Raw genomic sequence first — 20,078 nt, 5'->3', positions numbered from 1 at the left:
CCCCTGACGGGGGCCTCATCTCCTAGCTCCTGCAGAGGGCTCGAGGACCTAAACCACGAAGCCTCGGACATGTCGTCAATGTTTGTGGCTTTAAAAGAAAAAAAATATAGGCGACGTTTCAGCCAACGGCCCTTCTGCAGTTTAAATGTGCTATGAAGAAGGGTCATGGCCCAAACCTATTATATATTTTCCTGTAAATGCAGGTAATATGCACAGATTGAAAAAAGCGCCATGTGTTTTTATGAAGTATCTTTTTTCTTCAGGCATATTGGTACGATGGAGTGGCCTTCATCCAGCAGTGGATGGATCATGATAATTAAAGATTCAAGGTTCCAGCGGATTAAGCTGTTAAGAATTGGTTCCATTCCCCAGGTCCACTCGACAAGGATCGATTCCTATGTAAGTGAGCCTATAATTTCGATTCTACATTGCAATGAATTAACAGGTCATTTAGGAATCGAAATAAGCGATTCGATTAGACGATTCGACTCGTGCAGTGAGTACGTGGGAATCGAATGGTAGTAAAGAATCGGAAGTTCACTCTCAAACTCCAGCTGACTTCAATGGGACCGGTTCGAGGCCTTGTTCACAGCAGCAGTAGAAAGGGAGACAATGGCTTAATTAGCACGACAATTATTCGTAATTAACAGTGGATGCGGCTACACTGCCTCGCAGTGAACACACATTAATGCAATAGATGAGCGGCGAAAGTGAAAGCAGCCCCTTCTTGGACTCGCGGTTAGTGGGGGGGACACCGCGTGGTCTTACTCCGCCGGCGGACCTTAGCCTCATTCCGCGGCAGGGCCGTCAGGAAACAAAGGCTTTTAATTGGGACTCGCGGCCTACCGTGTGGTGAAACGAATGGGACGGCATTGTTATTCCGTTATAATGGGCTTTTCTCATAAGTTATAGATTTGAATTGGTGGTTGTGGTGGTTTAGGTGTTTTTTAGAGGTGATCGTTGGGTTATTCAGATTTTAGTGGCAGCGTTACGTAATTAATGGTTCTAGAGGTGTTGGTGGTTTGTGCGCGTGTGTGGGGGGTTCGAGTTGTAGTTGATGGTGCTTTAGATGCAGTTTTGGAAGTAGTGCAGATGGTTTAAATGGCTTAGGTGGTAATTATGGTGGAGGTTTAGGTAGGAACTCGAGTGGGATTGGTGGTAGTTGTGGTTGTTCGTTTCGTGGGTGGTGATCCCCGTGTCATATTGGTGGCGGCAGTGCCTCCTCCTCATTCGGCCTCTGGGACATCTCGCCTGCGTTATGGCCGGTGGCAAGGTTTGCCAGAACTGCGGCTGCAGTGACATCGAGACAGACTCGGCTCGCGGGGATGCTGTCTGCACGGCTTGTGGCTCGGTGCTTGAGGACAACATCATCGTGTCCGAGGTGCAATTCCAGGAGGGCGGTGGAGGAGCGTCGTCGGTTGTCGGGCAGTTCGTCTCATCGGAAGGTTTGCCACTTCAGTTTTAATTGCGTGTGTTTTGCCATAATCCTGTTTTGCATTCATAGCGCGCCTCTAATAGTTGCTGTAAATTGCCCATGTTAAATCATCATCATCACCTCGCCTTCAGTCACATACACCTCCGAGGGCTGTGATGGCACCGTGAAACTTCAGCAGCGGGTAGCGTGGATGGGAGTGGCACAAGAAAATGCATCTCAGTTAGAGAACTTGTTATGCTATCGAGATATTGTCGTGCGGCATAACAACTTACGAATGCAAAATTTTCACTCCAATGCTCGTTTGCACAGGAGGAGGCACCTTGGCTTGGGCGCCGCGGTGGCGAGATGTTAACTACCTCGCCTGTGTATACAGGAGGTCGTGGGTTCGATCCCAACCCTGTGACGCCTGCTGTTTATTTGGAGTTTGCATGTTCTCCCCGTGGTCGCGTGGATTTTTCTTTGGGTCCTCCGGGTTTTCCCTCCGCCATTTAGAGAGTATTTAGCTGAAATTGACACTTTGTGAACCACTTCGTTGAGTTATGATTTATGATCAGGTCGCATCAGAAAAAAAGATTTATAGCTCCGTGGCCTTAATCTCAAATAAAACCAAACATCACAAATGCAAGACCTTTCTGAAAAAAAAACAATAGATTTCGATCTCTAATGACCATCCTGTCAACTGATTGAATATTGTGACAGCAATGGGTCGGTGTCTGACAGGTAGATTTAATAATTGTACATAAATTTGTGGGTAAGGGGCCGTCCATAAATGACGTCACGCGATTTTGGACGATTTTTGACCCCCCCTTTCGTCACAGAAAGTCAGACCCCCCTCAAATATGACGTCACAAAGCTCTGCCCCCCCCCAAAATATAAACATGCTTCAAATCGCTTTAAAATATTGTCATTGTAGTGCGTATTTAATGTGGCGCTGCACTCTGATGTTGTAGGAGAACATTAAAAGTATATTTAATTAAGTAGAACGTGCTGTCTATTTAAAGTTGCGCATTTTTATGTGACGTCACATTTCTCAAACCCCCCCTTCGTCACACATCGTCACAAATGTCTGACCCCCCCCCCAGGTGTGTGACGTCATTTATGGACGGCCCCTAATATGTAGTGGCTTTGAAATAAAACAATTATTTCTGTAATAATGACCAGGGTTGTCAAACCCTTTGTATTAAGAAAACAAACAGTGAAACCAGTAGCCCCACATGTAGACATTTTTCGCAATAAACAACAACTTTACCGTTTTAACAGATTAGGTAGGGATCTGCCGTGGTGTAATGGTTGGCACACTGAACTTGTAATGCAGAGGTGGCCGGTTTGTATCTATCTCATCGCGGCAGTTGAATTAATACGTAATTTTAAAAAAATCATTCCGCTGCCTCTGTCCACCCAACAGTATAAATGAGTGCACCGCAGTTGACTGGCAGGTTGCGTGTGGTGGGGTAAAGTATTCGGCCTTCTAATACGTCTGGTCAGTGAAGAAGAGTAGACCATACACCCTCCAGCAGTTTCACGAGCAAGCAATTGCAGGGCTTCACTTTTAGCTTTCAACGGGATCACAGCTTGTAGTTTCAAGCGTGCAAATTGGTGCATTACTGTACTAATATTTCACTGGAAGCGGTTACCGGTTGCCGACAATTAGAATCGTTAAATCCACTTTGACAATAGTTATGGGTTACTGTTGAACAACCCAAACCAACTCCCTCTTATTTTAGTGGAGTATCTATGAGTGGATCACCCTATTGGGTGTAAATGTCATCGTGTCAATATACAAAATATAAAACTGTGCACCCAACAAGAAAGAAGGGTACTCGAGTTTTATCAACAAAACCAAAATTTTGATAAGATCATTGCACAATATACACTGTTTGAGTTGCAAGGGATACCATTTTTTTTACTCTTGTGATTAAAGTGAACCCAGCAGATATTTTATTGACCCTGGGTGCATGTTTTAACCGCAACGCTTTGCTTTGTAGGTCTAGGCAAAGCACCCTCATTTGGCACAGGTCTCTACACTGGCCTTGGAAAAGAGTCTCGTGCACTTACGCTACAGAATGGTGAGCTCCCCACCCAGCTGACACCCTTGTGCAAATTTACTTGTATTGTGTAATGTATTAACAAACCCTGAATTTTATTATTTTTGGATAGGGTATTTGCTTTGTATGTGGTACGTGTCTAACATGCTCATTAATCTTACATATGCAAATCGCAAAGATGTGGAAAACTGATTGTGTATGTTGAAAAACTGTTGTGGATTTGTGCCAAGGCATCAATTTTTGTGATAATATCTCAAGGGTAATTAAGATTGGAACTGATGTTAAATAGATTCTGATGTAAGACTTTTTATTTAAAGCATACTAGTTTGGCATTTGAAGCTGACTTTGTTCCATTCGATATAAATAGATTCTTAAGCGGTTTTACTTATTTGGTTTGGACTTTATTATTTTATTGTTATGAATACGAACCTTTGTGTAACTGGAATATGTTATCTATGGGTACAAAAGTGTGCTAGAGACATGCAAACTTTTTTTTATGTCTCATTGCTTGAAACATATTGCTCGATTCAGAATATATTACTAATGTAGTGTAATGAATAATCTGTTGAACAGGTCGGAGGCACATAACCCAGCTGGGTAGCCAGCTGCAGCTGAATCAACACTGCCTGGACACGGCGTTCAACTTCTTCAAGATGGCAGTGAGCAAGCGGCTTACGCGTGGTCGCAAGATGACCCACGTGGTGGCAGCTTGCTTGTATCTGGTGTGCCGCACAGAGAGCACACCACGTATCCTGGACAGCAGCTGCACGACAATGAACATTGTTTCTATTTAAATTATTCTGGTTTTCGCAGATATTCATTTTGCACGGCAATGGTGTGTAGATCAGCGGTCCCCAACTTTTTTGGCACCAGGGACCGGTTTCGTGGAAGACAATTATTTCACGGACCGGGTGGGTGGGGGGGTTATCATTGGGTCTTTCCACCTTTTCAAAGAAGCTCTCCAGCGACGTTTGTTTTTTACTCATTTTGGCTACTAGGGGTTAGAGCTTGTGGGCTTCCCAAAACTGTCACTGAGACAAGTGCGTAATGCGGGAAAGACGCACGGACTGAAGTGGTAAATAAAATAATGGGCGGGCCACGCGCAGACTCACCGCTCTCACCTCCTGCTGCTGTGCGGCCTGGTTCCTAACAGGCCACGGACCAATACCGGTCCGTGGCCCGGGGGTTGGGGACCCCTGGAGTAGATGATGGACTGGTGGAAAATCATGAGCGTGATTTTTTACAGCCCTTTTGTCAATCTCCTGCTGGATGAAGGCCTCTGCATGCCGTATTGGTCAAGGGGGTCGTTTGACGATACTTCACCATCCTGGCCATTGTGGTTTAGTGACACGGATAGACCTTTTACAGGTATTTGAAGCATACTCGTTTGGCATTTAAAGCCGACTTTGTTCCATTCGATATGAGTAGATTCTTAAGCGGTTTTACTTATTTAGTTTGGACTTTATTATTTTATAGTTATGAATACGAACCTTTGTGTAACTGGCATATGTTTTCTGTGGGTACAAAGGTGTGCTAGAGACATGCAAACTTTTTTGAATGTCTCATTGCTTGAAACATATTACTAGGCCTCTGCATGCCGTATTGGTCAAGGGGGTCGTTTGACGATACTTCACCATCCTGGCCGTTGTGGTTTAGTGACAAGGATAGACCTTTTACAGGTGTCGCCACTGGTATTAGCCATAGCCGCAATTTCAGTTCGGGTTTCCTGGTTCACAACGTAGGGGAGTATATTTTGTAAACAGACTTGCATTAGGTTATTAAATCATTGGCAGTTTTGTAGTCAGTAAAAAGTTGTCCATGTTTTCATACGTAGAAATATAGTTGTGACTGCAAGAAACAGTCTATTGTAAGTTTCAATTAAGTTCTGCTCACAGCCTTTTTCAGTTTTATATTGAGTCCAAAAATTGACACCCTGCAAGAGTTTAATGTTTTAGCAAAGTCTACTTTTATGCACCAAAACATTTTTCCCGAAAGGTTTCCTTAATTCATGTGACTTCCAGATATGTTGCTGGATTTCAGTGACCTCTTACAAGTAAGTTCCAATCATTTTTATCGATTACATTGTGTTTTCATAAAATGTAACCTGTAACAGTGCTTGATGTTAATGTAATCATTTTCAATTTGTTTTTGTGCTTCAGGTAAATGTTTATGTACTTGGAAAAACATTCCTTCTTTTGGCAAGATCCCTGTGCATCAATGCCCCGGCGATAGGTATGGCTGTTATTGTATACATATTATTATTATTGATCAATACATCTTTCCCTAATATCGCCTGTAATTACCTTTGCACTTACCATTGTGGGTGGCGACTATGCGGTGGTGTAGCATTGTTGGCATCGTCCCTGGTGCAAGGAATGAAATGGTTTGCCCTGTGCTGCTATTTCATTTCTCTTTGTACCCCAAGTGCCTGGTCTCCAGTGGCTCGTGGTTCCTGGAGCAGAACCACTGCCTGTACACTCAGTGGCTGCGCCGTGTAATGCTGGCAATATTGTGATTGTGATCCTAGTGCACATATACGACTGCAGTGTTTTCCAGACACTGGTACTTGTAAGGCCCTCCACAGTGCAGCTGTTCGTTTTTGCTGACATTCTTAATTCATACGTAAATCAAGCTGCATCACGGTGCATGGACCAGATTGTGATCGCAGGATGTTGCACCGTTAGGGGTCACAACTACTAGAGTTGGATAAACACTGAACTTAAGTGTATTAATAAAATACCAGACTAATTCGGGGGTGGGGTGCCCCAGTATATCAATTTTTTTTTTACCAAAACCCTTTAATCCATTCGGATATCTTTTTTTTAATCCAATTCCAACTTGTAATGGTATTTATTCTGGTTTATATATATCAAATACTACCACTGAAACCACCAAAAAACACAGAATAATTTGAGAACACACATTTCAATTCTACAGTAGTTTTTTGCAGTATTAAACTCTCGACTGCCTGGCATGTGATGTTTTTTTATCGCAGCTTGGAGACGCAGCTAAAAAGTTATCATTACTTTTCATACTCTTCAATAAAAACAATTCTTGCAATCGTTTTTCAAATATTTGATAGCGCTCCAGAAAGTCCCATTATATGTGGGACACGGTATATACCCACATTTATTACGAGTACGTGCTACACTGCAAATCCGTGCTGATGAGTGTGTGTGTGCGCGTGCGTGTGCGTACTTGCAGACCCTTGCCTGTACATTCCGCGGTTTGCCCACATGCTGGAGTTTGGAGACAAGACGCACGAGGTGTCCATGACGGCCATGCGCCTGGTGGCGCGAATGAAACGCGACTGGATGCACACAGGACGCCGCCCCTCAGGCCTCTGCGGAGCCGGTATCGCCTCTCAGTCCATGTCGTCCGATACTGCGCATACCGCATTGCAGGCAGCGTGCAAGCAAAGGCATAACAATAATATTTTTCATAATCAACGTTTTTGGGTTTAGATCGCGTTATTTATAAATATGTCGTAACCCTCCACCACCCGACACGGCCAATCAGTAAAAAAGTGTCACGTTGACAAAATAACTTTGTCTTTTGTCAACGTGACACTTTTTTACTGATTGGCCGTGTCGGGTGGTGGAGGGTTACGACACATTTATAAATAACGCGATCTAAACCCAAAAAGTTGATTATGAATAATATTGGTCGCGAAAGCCTACGTGTTAAATAATACTTTTATAATTTCCTGTTTTTGATATTTGATCTATGCTCCTCATCAGCCACGATCAATCCACTGCTAGATAACAGCCTCCCAAGTTGTTGCGGTCATGATCCCGCTACGTGATATTCCACATAGCGCTTGCACGTGGGCTGTTTTCATCGATCCATCTGCCCGGTGGATGTCCTGTCTTGGCTGCCACTCCGTTATTAGTCTCAACCACAGGCCATCATCCTTTATCGTGATGTACCTGGCCCAATCCCACTTAACAGGCAATGTGATATGACTTGTGTGTGTTTTATAATCCACGTGTTTCTGTTTTTTAGTGTGATTCCAAACATGTCCACTTTTGTACTCTTTGGTTCTTTCGGTAAAGTCACGTAGGTATAAAATAAATTAGTGATGTATATTTTGAGTTTTTGTTCCATTTTTAATGTCCACATTTCTGATCTATATATATCATAGCAGGTTCGATGCACTGGTCTGCTTATCTATGAATTTATTATTTGATTTGCATTTTGCTTTTGCAGCATTGCTGGTCGCATCACGCATGCATGACTTCAGACGGACCGTAAAGGAAGTAATTCGCGTGGTGAAAGTGTGTGAGTCGACCTTAAGGAAAAGGTAAACTTTGCTTATTAAGATTGATCTGCTCTTGTCCGTTGTGAAATGTTTGCCAGTGACCCCAAAGCTTTGCCCCTCAGTTGAACTTTGCATTGGCTTGGCAAACCGGCTCGATGTCAGGGCACATACTTTTCTGACCCATAACATTTGCTCATCGGATGCAAGAATAAACACATTTTTCTAGTAGTATACAGCTCATATATAATTTGTTCTTTTTAGTTGTGATAAATCCTGTTAATATACGGTATATTTCCATTTATTCCATGTGTTGTAGACACGACCAAAAATCTACACCTTTTTCTTGTAACATCACCCAGTTTGTCCTGTCTCCTGCCAAAAAGCTTTATCATACCACATGATCTCAGTGCATACCCAGCTTGGAAGAAGATACCGCCACTTGGTATTGATTAGTGGCTGCTGCTGTTACTGTAGTCACCAAAGCGGGAGGAATCGAGGATGTGGTGTGCTGAGTGCAGGGACATGTTCGTGTTTTTTTTCTGAGTCAATGACTCTCGGACCCTACTGAGATATTAAGCCGTCGTCATTATCCTGCTCTGCAGGCTCACAGAGTTTGAGGATACGCCCACAAGCCAGCTGACGATCGATGAGTTCATGCGCATTGACTTGGAGGCGGAGTGCGACCCACCCTCATTCATCAGCGGCAAACGCAAGGCCAAAGTGCAGCAGGTATGGCCACCTCTCCACCCAGCCTTGCCCGGACGTGCCGGGAGAACACGGCTGTTATGGTCGCCGCTTGCAGTAAATCTTCACTCGCGGATAAAACCGACCCGAGGGCTGTTACGCGTCGCACCAAGTGCACGCTGCTTGCATGTAGAGTCCTGCATTGCGTCGGGTACCCGCAAGAGTGAGTCGGAACGAATTAGTTTTTTTTACTGCTTCACGCGGGAGACGTGACCCGACAGGCACCCGAACGGCAAGCCGTAAATAAGACTTAGTTGTGTGACCCACTTTTGTACCTCTCGGTTCCCACCCACGGGTACCACACTCGATGCAGGATTCTACTTGCATGCTCTTGCTCGGCTGAAATTTCTGTGGCTAATCGGAAATAAATCTTGGGGTGTTTTGCTTTTTTGGCAGACTGGTATAGTAAAAAAAAAGTGTTTAGCCTGTAGATGAAACTTTAAACACCGTGTTGTAATCTCATGAACTTGTGAAGACGTTGAATATTAAAGTGTTTGCTTCTTTGTTGTGGGGTAACGATTCACCCGCAAGGCGATTTGATGAATTGTCCTAATTCGTGACCGTAATTAAATTCAAGAATGATTTGTTTAAATATTGCAGTGAATGGTAACGCCTCGATTGGCTGCAGAGATCACGTAAATCATTGCAACAAATATAGATAAAAAAAACATTATTATTGCATATGCAAGACAATGCAAATATCACGATAATTAATCATTCCTCATTGTTGCATCTTGGGGGGGTAACTGTCAAGTTGCACTCGGTTATTACTTCTGCGTACATCTGCTTATTTTTTCTTATTTTTATAATCAGTGTATACAATTACTAACAATCTTGATTTGAAGCTTTCGTGACTGCAGGAATCTATACTTTTTGGTTATTTCGGTAAAGTCACGTAGGTAGAAAATAAATCTCGACGTTTCGGGCGCAACACAAGCGTCCGTCATCGGGTGGGAAAGCATGGCCTGCTGCTGAGGCAGTCTGCCCGAAACGTCGTGATTTATTTTATACCTACGTGACTTTACCGAAAGAACCAAAGAGTATGAGTTACTAACATCTTTGAACCCTGTACTTTTAAAGATGGACCTGGAAGTATCAAAGCAAGAACTCGATGAATATGAAGGTGGGGCCTTATCCGATTCATCGTACCCTTCAACTATCTTAACTTTGTTTTCGGTTTCATACAAGACATACTTAAAGAATGAATCAAATACATACGTTCATACACCATTAATCCTGTGTGTGTGTGTGACTTTACTCACAGAGGAGATCAGCTCTTTCCAGCAGGAGATTGAGACCGAGCTTGAATCGCGGAGGCCCAAGCTGAGAGGACTTTATGCCAGCTTGCTCAAGGAAGGTACAGCTGTCTGACCTGGTGTTGGAATGAGCAGACTCCTTCACTTGTTACTTTCACTCTGTACATGTCAATCCATGGCTGGATGAGGACATCTTCCCATCACGCACCTCCGATTAACACGGTTGGCTATGTACGGTGCGATAGAAGTTCAACATACATACGTACGTACATATAGCAGAATCAGAATATTTATACTGGAGGACTCCGATGAGTTGTAAAGCTCTATTTCACAGATGTGCTTTAGAGGCGGGTAAAAACGTTACAACAACAAACAGTACAAAAACATAATTTGTATGCCGTACGGGTCTCGATAGTTATTTTACTATTTCACCACGTTGGTCCGTGTGGGTTGTTGAAGGCCGGGGGCATAGATGTGGGTGCATTGGACTCCACTAATTTATTGTGCATCATTGTCTTCTGCTTCCCAGTGAGTAGCTTCACAGCAGCCTACAACATCTGTTTTATACATGGTGGTAACCCGTTCAATGTCTATCCAAGCTTAAAATCTGAGATCTGATGACATTGGCACATTTCCGCGTGATTTGGTCACTCTTGGAAATTAGATTATCTTGGAGTCTTCAGTTCTCAACTGGTCTAAAAAATACATTTGAATTTGATAGGCATTAATTGCCTTTCGTCATCATCATCAACCGTAATCTGTCTAGTCTGGATGAAGGCCCCCCAAGCCAACCCTCAGTCCCACAATGCAACAGTCCACCCATCGCCTGCAATCGAGCCAATCTCATCCCTCCATCTCTGTGACTGACATCTCTCATGGGCGTTTCCCCTCCTTTGGCTTCAACTCAGTAATTTTCTGCCCCCCCCCCCCCCCTGGCCATCATGGCCAGGTTGCTTTTGAATACCTCGGTGAGCTTTGCCTGGTAGGATGGGTATGGTTAGTTTTATTTGTATGTGTTTGGGTGATTTGTTTATCTTTCTTGTACTTTGGACGACTATCATGTGTTTGTACTGTTTGATGTTGTAACGATCTTAGCCGCCCTCACTTGACATCTGTTAAAGAGAGCTTTATAGCTCATCGAATTCCTCCAGTATAAGTATTCTGATTATTAACCCGTAGCGATGTGCAAATCATGTTGTTACCAAGAAAAGCTTCACATGAATTTCAACAGGTAAAAATCCTGTCCTCAACCTCCAAATACCGATCGCGATTCTCCTGCCAGTGTGCAGCGACAGCAAGGACGACTTGATGCCTGACCTCGAGGAGGACAAAGAGGGCGCCGGTCAGGATGGTCAGGACGAGGATGATCTCGTGCTGATGGACGCCAACTTGCCGCTGGGCACGGACGACATCGAGTCGGAGATACGCAGCGACCGCGAGCCCTCGGAGCCGCCGAGAGACTCGCCGTGTCCACCGCGCAGCCCCGCGGTGTGGCGCTCGCCCGGCCTGGAGGTGGACAACAGCCTGCGTGCGGTGCTGGGGCCCTTGCCCACCGCTGCCAGCCTGGGCCTCAAGGAGTCCATCGAGGAGTGCATGGCCATCAATGAGGCAGAGCCACGTAGGTGACACTCTGAACCGCTTGCCTACACCAGGGTTGCCGTGGTGTGGCGGGATCCTAAGGTGTGTTGTGGGGACACAAGGTCAATGGGGCGGTGCAGTGGGGTTAGCGTGCTGTGCTGTGAACCCGGCGATCCGGTTCAGTTCCCAGCCATGGTTAACATCAGTGGCAAGTGATATCGGAATTGGTCCTGCCCTTTACCCATTCAGAAACCCGTACTGACCAGTGACGTGAAGTAGGCTCGAAAAGCTTATTTGAACGACTTGCTGTACGCAGACCATTGGTGGATTGAGGATGGCTGGATTTTTATTTATGTATACGAGGTCAATGAGAATGATATCTATCGTTTTGCAAATGATCAGTTATTGCTAATTTAAGCGTCTTAATATAATAAAATATAATAATTATGTTTAGACCTTTGTCAATCCGCTGCTGGATGAAAAGCTCCCCACTCCAAGGGGAGTTATTTGACTATTTTACAATGCCCGTCAGTGAGGGTTGGTGAAGGTGGCACCCAGGACCGGTTCAGATGTCACTCACCATTGATGTTAACTGTGGCCAGGCATCGAACATGAGTGGCCGAGTTAATTGCGCGGTGCACCAACCACTGTGTCACTGCTACCATAAATTTGTCAAAATAATGTTTTTAAACGCTTATTCGGTTTAGTCACGCAGCATGCAACAACGGTACAATTTGTACAACTTTCATATATATTTAAAAAAAGAGTGTTCACTGCTTGCAAAGGGACAACAGAGCAAGTTGATTCTGTTGTTATTTTTGCACGTGCAGTTGCGGAGGAGGAAGATGGGGACCTGGACCTCACCGACATTGATGACTTGGAAATTGAAGCTGTGAGTGTCGTTGGCCTGAAATTTTGTACCTTAAAAGTGCAGCCTTGTAGATGGTGGAAGGATCGTCTGCTGCAAAAATAAACAATACCATAAGGTTCTAATATGACCGTCATACCTGGGAATAGAAGTGTGTTCGTTAAGGTTGTATGAGGATAGTGAATGAACAGCAATTTTGTTTTGTTAAGAATGAGCATGCAGTACACCAGCACTTCAGACGTTTTATTTGTTTGGCTTTTAATCAATTCTAAATAATGTAAGCTGGAAACAATAATCACATTTACCCCACAATTTTAGTAAAAACATAAATGACAGCTCTTTGTTAAACCATCAATAGATGAAGCCATCCCCACTGCTATGTTTCTTATGAAGGTTGCATGACCTATACTTCACCATGCTGGTCAGTGTGGGTGTGAGAGTTCAGATACCTCACCGATGTTAGCCATTGCCAGGAATGGAATTCGCTAGGAATAAACTGACCACTGCACCAACAATACACCTCGCACTGTTAATATTGTCACAGAGAATTATAGGCCACGATCTACTCCACAATTTCAAGGTAATTGTTTCCGGCAATGCGTTAACCTTGAGCGACTGGCAACGCGGGTGGGCAATGAAATAGAATGACAGTTCTCCCGTCCCCAATCGAAGCAGGTATTGATTAAGAGTGTGTATACTGGACAATGATTGGTCGACAGACTGGATGTAAACCTCTTGATTAGGGATGGGTTAGGTCAGGAATGTTGCAATTTACCCCCTGGCGATTTGAGTTCATTATTACAATTCTGGGTTGCAATCATTTTATTGTGGCGACTGTGGTGACCTCTAGTGGTTGCATGGGTTATGTGCATTTATTGTATAAAACATCAAAACTTTGTCTTATTTGATGCAATTATTGTGAGCTTAAATTTATATGATTGGATGTCTAATTTCACCTTCAATACAAATGTATTTGCTATTTATACCTTAAAGATTTTTCAGATGGGTATAATGTATCGTGTTTTTTTGCAGTACCTTTTAAGCAAGCAAGAAATTGACATCAAAACAGAACTCTGGATGAAAGAGAATGCAGCATTTCTCCAGGAACAACAAGGTATATATTTTTCCCACGTGAATCTTGAAGGGTGTCTGCGGAGGATTTGTAAAATAACCACTTTAATATAATAAGGAAACGGTTTTAGATCAGTGCAGTAACATTTTGTCTGTCTTACTCCTTCAAGAAAAAGCTGACCGAGAAGCCAAAGAGAAGGAACTTGGCATATACAAGGAGAAGAAGGTAAGTGATCCATGCAAGATTCTGGTGGGATTAAAAAGAATAATTCTGGTGGGGGTCTCATAATACTCGTGTCTACTTCCCGGTGATTCAATGTGTTTTCACGATTCAGGGTCGCCATTCCACAATGTGATCGTTTGTAACATTGTGTAGTGCATTCTGCGGACACGACTGGCTGTATAAGGGTGGCCACCTGAATCCATGACCTACAATACATAAGAAGTAAAAATACTGATTCTCACTCACGCAAATTGATGTATGTATCATGAGCTTAAGACTTGATTCGTCGATTAATCAGTGCATCGTTATACCTTTTCGAAAATACACTTTTTCCAATAAAATACGATCGGCGCTATTTGTTGGCACACAGTTCTACCAAACTGGTTTTCTTCAATTTGTGGTGGTCGTTTTGGGATAGGTGACCTCATGTGACAGCATCTCATCTCAAGACAGCGATGGGTATATTTTGTGTAGGGAAAGGTAGTCCGTCGTAGGTAGAAGGAAAAAGGAATGTTTTGAGCCCCAGACTTTAACAGGGGCAGGGAATCGACAGCACGCATGACTGAGGGGAAAGAGTTCCAGACGTCCGGCGCAGTAGAGGAGAATGAGCGCAGTGCAAAGAGTTGGAGGGACGTGTGAGATACATTTTATATTTGTTATTATTCTTTCCCAATCGTTTAATAACAAATATAAAATATATCTATCTCGGAGGAGAATGAGCGCAGTGCACGAGTTGGAGGGACATTTACGATGCATTTTATATTCTTGATTAAATTTTTCCAATCTTGAAAGTCAGACTGAATGCCCATATGACGGTTAACTTCGCATCCTCAGCCCAAGAAGTCGGGCAAGAGGCGAGAGCCGATCCGGGCCAGCACGGCAGGAGAGGCCATCGAGAAGATGCTGGCCCAGAAGAGGATCTCCAGCAAGATCAACTACGAGGTGCTCAAGGACCTGAACAACAAAGGGGGCGGCTCAGCGGCTTCGACGCCGCGTCGCGATGACACTGCGGCCACCACGGCCGTACCGGCATCGCCGCGTCCCGAGTCCCGGGACCGCATGAGGCTGACCTCGATCAACTCCCTGGGCAAGAGGTGAGCCAACATCGCGGCCTTGCGTCCAGGCTGGTGACGTCGAGATTTCTAAGAGCTCCTTCCTCCCGTTGTTGTGCCGCCCCCGTCGTTAGACAGCTGTGCAGTAGAGGGATAGCTTTATACAGGTAGGAACAACAGTTCCACACTGCCCACCAGGGATTCTTTGTCTGTCGTGCATAGCCCCTCCAAAACATGTACGCTCCCGGATTGGTTGAAGTGCGTCACGTGACTGCGAGCTTTCTGTCGTGCACGAATGCGCTGTCCAACCAAGTTCCTACCTGCCCACTCCGAAGGAACGTGTTGTATACCAGACCAAGCAGCATGCTGTTAACACTCATAAGACAGAGATGCCCCCAGTATAGCCTTAACAGATTGTTAGGCCGAGTGCTGTTAGCGAGGACCCATGAAGGCCGGCACGGCACGCGAGGGGGTGGGTTAGTGGCCAGAACCACGCGTGGCCGCCTTTGTCTCCCCAGTGCCGATGTTTACACACCGCACCAATTCACATTGGACCAATTCAGATTGTCGTCACTGGTGTTGGCCGTGAGTGGAAATCGAACTCTGTTTGCTGGGTTCGTAGGGCAGCGTAGCACTAATCGCTACGCTACCGCTCCCCGCAACAGTGTGCACAAACATTACGCGTGTGTAAATTACACATACACTTATATACAATATTCGTACACATTACACACAGTATGCATACACATTACAAGCTCTCCAAAACACGTCTTGTGTTTTCTATACTTAAAATTATTTCGTGTTTTTGCTAACATATCTATATCAGTGCACATGTATTAATGTTGCTGCGGTCTTGTTGTGTTTAGGATAAAGCCTCTATTGTCATCTCAGTCGGCCAAGAAGTTAGTCCTGGACAAGGTAAGTGATTTTCATTTGTCTGATTGGCTGACGCATCCCTCTTTTTTTTAAAATATACTTTGCCATATTCCTGAATGTGTAAGGAACATAACTCCCTTCAGGTTAGCATTTCCCAACCTCTACACTCATTTGGTTTTATTGATAATTGTCAATGTTCCATGAAGAACACGTGTGGTTGTAATAGTTGGGCTACAGTTTTCATTGGGGTGAAGTGTTCAACCCAAAATACAAACAGCTGTTATCTTGTAGATATAGAAGTAGTTAAGGTCACTAATCCAGAATAAGTAACCCTAATGTTCTGGGCTGTCGGATTTTTTGGTCCTAAGAGAAAAGGATTTAGAAGTTAGTGCTCCATTCTAGCATTCAACGGGTGTCACTTCCATGACCACTGCGGCGACCATTAATTTGAAAGTCGTTTTTTCATTCAGGAAGCTTAAAACACAGACAGAATAACTACACGCATCCTCCTCCTAAACACCTATCAAAAATAAAATGACAGTTATTTTGGTTTGCATCCTCCTTCAAGCCACTGGCTTCTCGTATACAAAATCAGGACTTTCTCATCACCACCGCTGCCGATGTCTGATGTTTTTTTTTTTTTTTACGACACAAGACTGCCAGCGTGCGCAAAGAACCACCGGCCGTCCCAGCACTGGGAGGTCCTGCCCTGGCCCTGACGGAAGCCTCGGGACCGGCAAGAGTCGCGGATCCAGCTCACGTGGCGGCGGCGGCGGTGGTGGTGGAGAGCGGGCCCGTTCGCTTCCAGGCTGACGAGGAGGCGGCGGCGGCGGCGGAGGAGGAAGAGGAGGATGAGGAGGAGGAGCCGTGCGTCAGCGCGCTCGCGCTCATGGGACAGGCTGGTGAGTGTTCGTCGGCATTCGGAGAAACGCGTGTTTCGGCTATACACAGTTTGCTTAATGAGGTACGTTTTCCGGAACACGGGGGATGTAATTTATATCTAAATTACAAAGGTAATGAAATGACATTTAAGTTACATGTAATTGAGAGTGCCTGTCGCGGAAAGTCATTTTATATTTCGTTTATTCGGGCGGTCTCTCTCGGTAGATGCTAAATATGGGTTCCACATGAGCCGGATTGTGATCGCAAATCTGTGTGCGTTCGTGTTTTTTTTTGTTGCTGCAGACTACGGTTGCGATGACGATGAAGAATTTGACGACGCCTACTGAAGGAGGATGAAGAATTAATTTATTTACAAATCATGTAGCGAGGACTTTTTTAAACCCGAGGATGGCTCAAGCACTGACTTTGTCTCTTTACAAAGGCGAGTGCCTGCTTTGTTTTAAAAGCGATGAGGATTCATGAATTTCCATTTGAGAAAATGCCGTTTTGGATTGATATATGCGGCGCAGTGAAAACGCTGCACAAGTTGTGCTTTTTACGTGTATAATTACAATCAAATGTTGTAAAGTGCATCAAAACTACAATACAATTTTGTTTAAACCAAACGTCTGCTGGCTGCTTAAGCGTGCACAATTGCCTTAACAGTTTAACATCACACGTAGGCTTTTGCGATCAATATCCATAATACAGGTTTTTTTGGGTTACATCACGTAAATATAAATGTGTCGTTAAACCCGCCAACACCCGACACAGCTAATTAGTAAAGTTTGTCACGTGAACAGAACGTGCCAATTTGTTACTAATACAGCTCACCAGTGTGTTGGAGAGTAAATCCACGAAAAACTGTAGCCTGATGATGCTCGTTGTAATTACTGCTGAAACGTCCTACTCAGATTGTTAATGTTGTGGATTTGCTCTCCAACACACCGGTGTGCTGTACTAGTAACGAATTGGCATGTTCTGTTTACGTGACAAACCTTACAAATTGGCTGTGTCCAAGTGTTGGCAGCTTTTTACGACACATTTACGCGATCTAACCCACAAAAACCTATATTGTGGATGCCTTATCAGTGTATAGAGTACACGCATTATCCTCATAGTGTTATTGCTAATTTCATCCTTCTGATAAACTTGCAGTAGGCTTCATGGTTTTAAAATCATCTTTCAGAGAGAACAATGTTCTTGGGCTGCCAGTTCTCTGCAGAGCCAGCTTCCACACAGTTGGGAATCTGCTCACAAGAGGAGATCTTTTTCGATCATTGCGAGCCGATGTTCGAACCACAACCCAGAATGCTTCGACTATTTGCTAATTAATCCGACGTAACAACAAGCCAATGATAACAATTAAGCCTTTTGGCTAAATCGCCCAGAATGCACTGAATCTCATCAGCCGTCAGAATCTAAGCCAGGATAGAGCCTGGATCGTGTGACCACGGTGCACTGAAGGTTGCTCTAATTGGCTCTGGGGCTACGTGGTGGGCAGCAGAGGTCAGAGCAGCAACAACGTTGGACTAAACGTTTATGATCGCAAGTCTGTGCACCCCGTCGGCACCAATCCGCACTGACCAACGTGGTGAAGTATGCTCTAATAAGGCTCGCTTATCCGCACGGCGCAGGGAAGTCTTTCACCCACCAACCATTGGAATGAAAAAATGGCCGTACGTGTACCAGTATAACAAGTAACTTGTACCCAGGTATGGTTTTGTCGAAGATTCGTTTAAAATCTGAACTACAACTTGCATGGACCCTCACCTGGTCAAATAAAATACCCTGTGTGTTTTAAATCGGGGTATACAGTATACCAAGGATCTGAACATACATTCATTTCACTTATGAATTGCCCATAAATGTGTGAGTGGCAGTCATTTAAGCTGGACTTGCATTAATCTGTAACGAGTAAATGTCCGGGAGCAGTAAACGTTATGCACACCAAGATCTCGGGCGTGTATGCGTTTGGGCTGCACCCGCGCATTCTGCAGCATGTTGCCCCCGACATTCTTGCTTGTGCCACGCGCTGCGAGAATCCAAACGGGAAGTTTATTTCCCCGAGTCAAACCCATTGAGAGCCTGTGAAGCTGTTTTATTCTTCTTCCAAAAGTGACTCGGCTGCCGGCAGACAACAACAACAGCAGCGGCAGCAGCATCGGTAGCTTCAGAAACTGAATTCAAAAGACGTCCCAAACACGTTGAACGAAACGTCGGACATCGTGCCCCACCACAACACGTGGTAACAACACGAACCTCATCGGAGAACTGCGCAGCGCTGCCGTAATAAGACCGACGCCCTCTGAGCTATTTAAGTCTGCCCTGAAAAGTCGCCAATTTCAATTTGCCGTTACCCCCCTCTTAGTTCTGGCCGTTTGCCGTGGTTCTATTTTTTCTTTCTTTTCCATCCACGACGACGACGCCTTAGGATTTACGGATGGAATGCGCCCGACAAGTGGAGATTGTACTGGTAGTAACCTCCTGGTTACACCAGCCCACAGGAGATTATTGTGTCCGTCGTGCAGGGAGGGGCTGGGTGGGGAGGGGAGGGGTGGGGGTGGGGAGGGGTGGGGCTGGGGTGGGAGGGGGGGCTGGGTGGGGAGGGGCTGGTCACCCCGTGGTGCCCTTATAAAACTCAACGTTTAACCTACTCACGCCGGCTTGTGCCCGCCCTCAGTCGGGCATATTTGCGGAATACACCACGCCGCCGTTGACCCTGGCCATTGACCGAGCAACCCAACGTTCCTACCAGCTCCCTCCAGCAGGAATGTGTTTATTACTGAGATGTTTCGATTTAAAGCTTTCGTGACTGCAGGGAATCATCTTGGTTCTTTCGGTAAAGTCACGTAGAAGGGAAGTAATAAAATAATAAAAATAAAACAATATTTATTATTTTATTACTTCCCTTCTACTGAGATGTTGTGTGATGGTTTGAGCAGTAGGAGGCAGTAGAACGCCCAATTTCAATCCGTGTCTCCCGTGCGGTGAACGAATGAGGCTTTCAACTGATTTCCGCAAGCATTAAATTGATTACGAGACGGGGAACAGCTGAGTAAAGCTTAATTCCTGTCATACCACTGCACACTGGGCACGCCACCATTCACACAGACCAAACCCGTACATTTCTCAGTCGGAACTATTACTTAGCAAAACTCTGCGGTGTTCTGGAAGAAAGCGCATGCCGATTCTACAAAGCAGTGAGCCACATTCATTTATACTGGTAGGAACCTCCTGGTTACACCAGCCCACAGGGGATTATTGTGTCTGTCCGTCCGTCGTGCATCCAAAAATGGGAGGGGTGGGGCTGGGTGGAGAGGGGCTGGGTGGGGAGGGCAGGGTGGGGGTGGGAGGGGTGGGGCTGGGAGGGGAGGGTGGGGCTGGGTGGGGGTGGGAGGGGTGGGGCTGGGTTGGGAGGGTGGGGAGGGGCTGGGTGGGGGTGGGAGGAGTGGGGCTGGGTGGGGAGGGGCTGGTCACCCCGTGGTGCCCTTATAAAACTCAACGTTTAACCTACTCACGCCGGCTTGTGCCCGCCCTCACAGTCGGCCATATTTGTGGAATACACCACGCCGCCGTTGACCCTGGCCATTGACCGAGCAACCCAACGTTCCTACCAGCTCCCTCCGCAGGAATGTGTTTATATCGCATATTTCACCGTTATTGGCCACGTGAAGGAATTGAAACCACTAAAAGGTAAGTCACCTCAGACGGTACCAGCAAGTGGAATATTCGGTCTCGGCTCCATGGACCGAGTGAACCGAGTTTGATTCCATCGGCACAGCTA

General features: G+C 45.2%; 1 protein-coding gene across 2 annotated transcripts; it reads left to right on the top strand.

The window, feature by feature from the left end:
• Window positions 1-541: 541 nt before the first annotated feature.
• Window positions 542-16,917, top strand: BRF1 (BRF1 RNA polymerase III transcription initiation factor subunit). 2 transcript variants are annotated; one of them, XM_061568370.1, is made up of 19 exons: window positions 542-738; window positions 1,217-1,445; window positions 3,421-3,501; window positions 4,054-4,227; window positions 5,502-5,533; window positions 5,640-5,712; window positions 6,685-6,834; window positions 7,690-7,783; window positions 8,344-8,470; window positions 9,566-9,608; window positions 9,750-9,842; window positions 11,024-11,359; window positions 12,150-12,211; window positions 13,220-13,301; window positions 13,429-13,484; window positions 14,316-14,575; window positions 15,400-15,451; window positions 16,065-16,311; window positions 16,595-16,917. In XM_061568370.1, exons 2-19 carry the CDS (start codon window positions 1,259-1,261, stop codon window positions 16,636-16,638), a joined length of 2,193 nt encoding a protein of 730 aa, XP_061424354.1. In that variant the 5' UTR covers window positions 542-738; window positions 1,217-1,258; the 3' UTR covers window positions 16,639-16,917. The 2 variants fall into 2 exon arrangements, with proteins under 2 accessions (XP_061424354.1, XP_061424353.1); XM_061568369.1 differs by having other exon boundaries at window positions 542-1,445.
• The last annotated feature ends 3,161 nt before the right edge of the window (window positions 16,918-20,078 follow it).

Source organism: Lethenteron reissneri, chromosome 41 (assembly GCF_015708825.2).
Source record: "Lethenteron reissneri isolate LAM-NWPU_2019-01 chromosome 41, ASM1570882v1, whole genome shotgun sequence".
Lineage (NCBI taxonomy): Eukaryota > Metazoa > Chordata > Hyperoartia > Petromyzontiformes > Petromyzontidae > Lethenteron > Lethenteron reissneri.
This window is presented reverse-complemented; position numbering and strand designations above follow the sequence as displayed.